At 42.9% G+C, this 6,250-nt stretch overlaps 1 protein-coding gene across 11 annotated transcripts in view; it reads left to right on the top strand.

Moving 5' to 3' along the window:
• Dtnb (dystrobrevin beta) overlaps positions 1-6,250 on the top strand; it is a 304,013-nt gene that overhangs the window by 83,350 nt on the left and 214,413 nt on the right. For all 11 annotated transcript variants that reach the window (XM_008848488.1, XM_008848520.2, XM_008848500.2 and 8 more), the window contains exon 6: positions 1,493-1,647. In XM_008848488.1, coding sequence (XP_008846710.1) covers positions 1,493-1,647 — 155 coding nt within the window. The remainder of the gene's footprint in view (positions 1-1,492; positions 1,648-6,250) is intronic.

The following is a 6,250-nucleotide window of genomic DNA, read 5'->3' on the forward strand; positions in this document are numbered from 1 at the left end:
AAAAGGCCTGGGTTTGATTCTGAGCACCCACATGGCAGCTAGCAACCATCCATAATTCCAGTTCCAGGGGATCCAGTGCCCTCTTCTGACCTCTGCAGGCATTGTACAATACAGTGCACTTACATATATGCTGGCAATATACTCATATAACTGACTATTTTTATAAAAGGCCTGGGTTTGATTCTGAGCACCCACATGGCAGCTAGCAACCATCCATAATTCCAGTTCCAGGGGATCCAGTGCCCTCTTCTGACCTCTGCAGGCATTGTACAATACAGTGCACTTACATATATGCTGGCAATATACTCATATACATAAAATAAAAATATTAAAATATTGATAAAAAGAAAAGATTAATAATGAGGCAAAAACTTTGTATGAAGAGAAATGAAAAGTACTGTTGGAAATGTCTTTCTCCTTTTCTTGGCTAGTCTGTCTATAAAAATAGGGTTTTATGGTATCAGAATATCTTGGGATACAAGAATTTATGTAGTGTTACTTTTCTGTTGCTGTGATAAAATACCTGGACAGAAAGCAGGTTAGAGGAAATCAGGGTTTATTTTTGGCTTATACTTCCAGAGGGGATACAGTCCATCATGGCGAGGAAGACACTGTAGCAGGAGTATGAGGCTGGCTAGCCTGGTAGTAAGGAAGCAGAGAGCTCATATTTCATCTGCACATAAGAAGCAGAGAGGGAATAGGAAGTAGGGCCAGGTTGTAAAGAATCAAAGCTCACCCCACAGTGGTATGCTTCCTCCTTTAGGCTCCACTTCCTAAAGTTTCCATAACCTCTCTACACAGTGCCACCAACTAGGACCAAGTGTTGAACTACAGGAGCCTATGGGGGCATTTCTCTTTCAAACCACAACATACGGATTATTTTTTATTCCACTTTGAGCTCACTAAATAGAATATTTTGAGTATGTTCTATGTTATAGTCAAGTTTGTGTCTTCATGAATATATAATTATATCATTATCATTAGTATAAATATACAAATACAGGACCCTATCACCATAGTGCTAATATATTCTTAGACTGAAATGCATATTTCTTTTATACAAATTATTTTCTTTGGGCTGGAGTGATGGCTCAGTGGTTAAGAGCACTGATTGTTCTTGAAGAAGACCCAGGTAATTTTGAATGTTACTTTTTTAGGGGCATACAAATGACATAGAGCCATTTATTTATTTATTTTAAATATTTTATTTATTATTTTTATTTTATGTTTATGAGTGTATTGCTTGCATGTATGTGAGTGCACCCATGTTGTGCAGCGTGGCGGAGGTCATAAGAAGGCTTCGGATTCCTCTGGAATTGGAGTTAAGGACAGTTCGTAGCTGCCATGTGGGTGCTGGGAATCGAACCCGGGTCCTCTGCCAAGAGCAGTCAGTGCTCTCAACCGCTGAGTCATCTCTCCAGTCCCCAGACATTTATTTTTAAAGAGCTGATATTTTGTCATAGTGTAACTTTATTTGGTTTTGTTCTCATAGATATTTTCTCCCAGATGTCGGATTCCAACGGCTTAATGATATTTAGCAAGTTTGACCAGTTTCTGAAGGAAGTTCTGAAGCTTCCAACGGCTGTTTTTGAAGGACCATCTTTTGGCTATACAGAGCAGTCAGTCCGCACCTGTTTTCCACAGCAGGTAAGGACAGTTGATAGAATCTAGGGTCCCCACCTTCTATGCGATTTCTACAGATCGTTTCCAGTAAACAGCTTTAAAAGAGGGGCGGATGAATAAAGGCAGGGAGGGGTAAAAAATTCACCTAGAACTCTTGTGGGGAAGGAGTCTTTTCTGTAAAGAAAGGTAATGTTGTGCCCAGTTTGCGAGACCCCAAAGACCACCAAGGAGCTGACTGATGCAAACACACAAGGGTTTTTTATTGTTACAAGCTTAAGCTTGGGCCCACTCTGTCACTGACTCAGCGGATCTCAGATGTGAGACCCCTTGCTTTGGGAGACAGAGGTTTTTATAGGATTATTTCAGCAAGTTCAGCAAGTAGGGGAGTAGGGGGTCTCCAGCCTGGCATGCATCTGAATGGTTGCAGCCCAGTGCCAAACCATAAACTGCTAGCTTCAGGAAATCTGAAAAGACATTTGGACTTTTGGTAATTTCCTGTCCCTGGTTAATTGACCATTGGCGGGGGAGTTGTTCTCTGTCCGTTCCAAGTATTGTGGTTTTTGGGGCTGGGTCAGTCCTATGGAGGTTTTATCTAAGATGGAGTCACTCAGGTCTCTCAGTAACATTTGAAGTATTTTAAAGGAAAATGTTTTGTGTATTTACATTATTGACATTGAACATGAGTTTTTTCGAGTGAGTGAAAAATTCCCGTGAAGTACAGGAATTTTGATTTAAAACTATAGTGATGTTGTTGGATCATTTTTTTCCCGAGCACTGAAGACCAGGAATGCTGTACAGTGCTCAACTGCTAGCATAAAGCCCTGTGGGCACACTGCTGCTTTCATGTGACAAGAGATGGGTTTGATTTCTCCTCCTGTGTTTTGCCAAGAGCCTGGTATAAATATGTTGTTGAGATCTTTTTTTTTTTTCCGTATTTTATTATTTTTATTTTCTGTGTATGAGTATATTGCCTGCATGTATGTGAGTGCACCTGTGTTGTGCAATGCCATGGAAGTCAGAAGAAAGCTTCGGATTCACCTGGAACTGGAGTTAAGGACGGTTCATAGCCGCCATGTGGGTGCTATGAATTGAACCCAGGTCCTCTGCAAGAGTACTGCTCTTAACCGCTGAGCCATCTCTCCAGTCCCTGTTCTTGAGATCTTAAATCTGCCTCCAAAACTGGGGATAGAGTAGACACTAGTGTAACAGCCATTATTGAAGGTATAGCATAGATAAAAGAACGTTAAGAGTGTATTTAGAAAGTTATGGAAAATAGAAAATTCAGGAAAAAGAAACTGTTAAAATCAATAGTAAAAAAATAACAGTGAATGGCCAGGCCTCATGGTGCATGCCTTAATCTCAGCACGCCAGAAACAGAGGCAGAGGCAGGCGGATCTCTGTGAGATTGAGGTCAGCCTGGTCTATATAGTGAGTTCCAGGCCAGCTGGGGCTACAGGGAGCCCCTGTCCCCCCCCAAAATACCATACACACAGACACAGACGCACGCACACATACACACACACAAAATGGAAATGGGATATTGACTTAAATTGTCTTCTCAGAAGATACTTCTTAATTACCAAAGGCAACTGTAACTTTACAGTGGGAACATTCTCCTCGACATGACTTCAGCCAGGTGTTGGAAGTCATAATCCTAGGAAAAGGGGACCTGACAACTGGATGATCTGCAATGTGCAGCACCCTCTCAGCTCCTGCTGAGAAATACAGCCTGAGTTGAATAGCTAGGAAACATGCAGGCCTGTCCAACCTATGGCACCTCAGTGTAGCTATGAATCTTGTCAAACACACTTAACTGGCCTGTACACCCCAAAAATGTTAGCATCGGGGCTAGGGAGATGGCTCAGCAGTTAAGAGTACTTACTGCTCTTGCAAAGGACCCAGGTTCAGTTCCTAGCATTCACATGGCAGCTTGCAACTGTCTATAACTTGGAGATCTCATGCCCTCTTCTCACTTCAACAGGCACAAAGCATGCACATGGTCAGCATGTACATACATACCAAAAAAATCCTCAGATAGATGATATAAAATAAGTCTTTTCTTAAAAAAGAAAGAAAAAAATGTCAGTTATCATAAAAGAGTAAAAGACAGAGGAAGCATTTTAGATTAAAGGAGTCTAAAGGGAGGTAAAAACTGAGTGTAGCTGGTGGCACATGCCTTTAATCCCAGCACATTTATTATTTTTATTTTATGTGTATGTGTGTATTGCCTGTAGGTTGGTAAATGCTCCCATATTGTGCAATGCCCGTGGAGGTCAGAAGAGGCTGTTGGATCCCCTGGGACTGGAGTTTTGGACAGTTGTTAGATACCATTTGGGTGCTGGGATTTGAACCCAGGTCTTCTGCAAGAACAACCAGTGTTCTTAACCTCTGAGCCATCTCTCCAGTCCCCAATCCTGAAATTAAAATGGGTAAGAAAACTTTGATTCCCAAAGCAACGGGCACATATATGTATGACACACATGCGCCTCTTTTTTTTTCTTTTTTTATCTTTTTGAGACAGGGTCTCTGTAGTCCCAGCTGTCCTGGAACTCACTATGTAGACTAGGCTGGCCTTGAACTCACAGAGATCCGCCTGCCTCTGCCCCTCGAGTGCTGGGATTAAAGGCGTGCGCCACCACGCCAGGCATAGATGTGTGTCTTTCTATTTTTAAAGATTAATATTTATCTGAATTAAGACTTTTTCTTTATTTTTTGGTCTTTTTGAGACAGGGCTGAATTAAGACTTTTTTGGTTTTTTTTGTATTTTTGAGACAGGGTCTCCCTGTAGTCCCAGCTGACCTGAACTCACTATGTAGACCAGTCTGTCCTTGCCTCTGTCTCCCAAGTGCTGGGACCACAGGTGTGTGCCACCACGCCCAGCTGAATTAAGAATTTTAAGAACATTTTGTAATTTACTTAGAGGTCACTCAGCCTTCACCTAGAAGATGGCTGTGCTACTTCTGTTTCTGTTGCTTTGATAAATACCATGACCAAAAGCAAATCAGAGAAGAAAGCACTTATTCCTGTAGGAACTCAGTGTAGGAACCTGGAAGCAGGAACTGAAACAGAGACCATGGAGGAAGGCTACTTCCCAGTTTGCTTCCTCTGACTTGCTCTGCTACCTTTCTTATGTAGTCTAGTCCCACTTGCCCATCAGTGGCACTCCCTACAGTGGGTTTGACCTACCTCAATTAGCAATCAAGAAAATGGCCCACAGACATGCCCATAGGCCAGTCTGATGAAGGAAATGTCTCAATTGTGGTTCCCGCTTCCCAGGTGACTAGTTTCTGTCAGGTTGACAAAAGCTAACCAGCACTGGGGCTGGAGAGATGACTCAGTGGTTAAGAGCACTGGCTGCTCTTGCAGATGACCTGCATTCGATTCTTAGCACATAGATACTGGCTAACAACCACCCACAACTCCAGTTCCAGGGGAATTCAAAGCCCTCTTCTGACTTTAGTGGGCATTGCATGACATTGGTGTACTTATATACATGCAGGCACAGTACTCATACACATTTAAAACAAAACAAAAACTAACCAGCACAGTGGCCTCCATAACAATGGGAAATTCTTTTTTAGTAAATTCTGAAGGTATGGTCTTCCCACATATCTGCACATAAAATGATTAGTTTTGTGCAAAGTTTCCTCTGTTCACTATTAGAGGACTTTTTCTCAGTTCCTAACTGTGCTGGATAGCTTTAGTGTCAATTTGACACACCTGGGTTGAGGGAGCCTCAATTGGGGAATTGCCTCTATTGGACTGGCCTGTGGCCCTGTCTGAGGGGCATCTTCTTGATGAGTGATGTGGGAGGGCCCAGCCCACTGTGGGTGGTGCCACCCCTGGGCAGGTGGGCCTGTGTTGCATAAGAAAGCAGGCTGAGCAGGGGCCAGGGGAGCAAGCCAGTAAGCAGCATTCCTCCATGGCCTGTGCTCCAGCTCCTGCCTCCAGGTTCCTGCCCTGAGTTCCTACCTTGGGCTCCCTGATGAACCGTGTGGCCTGGGATATGTAAGCTGAACAAACCTTTTCCTCCCCAAGCTGGTAGTGGTCAGAGTATATTGTCACAGCAATGAAGAAACAAACTAGGACACCAACATAAGTGGCAATTAGTATGAGCTTTTATTATATTTAAGTATCTTCATGCTTCAGTTTATTCTGATGAAATATTTGCTTTGTCCTTCTGAATGTGTATCTGCAAATGAAGTGAGGCTCTCCAGACTTAACACTGCTGTAAGACTGTCCTGTAGATTCTAAATGCCCTTCTTGGGTTTAAGTGACAACAAACAGGGTCCAGAACCGTGGGTAGCTTTCAGGTTTTTGTTGAAACTTATCTTGCTGCTACTGGTACAATAGCACCAGGGCCCACACAGTGCCTTCGGGCTATCTTATAGATGATATATACGGCTTTTACACCTTGTGGTGCTTCCTGGAGGCCAGGTTGGACAGGGATCTAGTTCTGGCGAATTCCTAGAGCTTCCTGGAGGCCAGGTTGGACAGGGATCTAGTTCCGGCGAATTACTCTTTAGTGAAATGGTGGCAGGAAGAGACAAGAATTTATAACAAAGTATTTGTGAAGACTGTTACCTCATAGCAGATGACATTTATGGGGGTACAAAGTCTAAGGTGA

The sequence above is a fragment of the Nannospalax galili genome, unplaced genomic scaffold, assembly GCF_000622305.1.
Source record: "Nannospalax galili isolate Female #2095 unplaced genomic scaffold, S.galili_v1.0 scaffold1191, whole genome shotgun sequence".
In the NCBI taxonomy this organism is placed as follows: Eukaryota; Metazoa; Chordata; class Mammalia; order Rodentia; family Spalacidae; genus Nannospalax; species Nannospalax galili.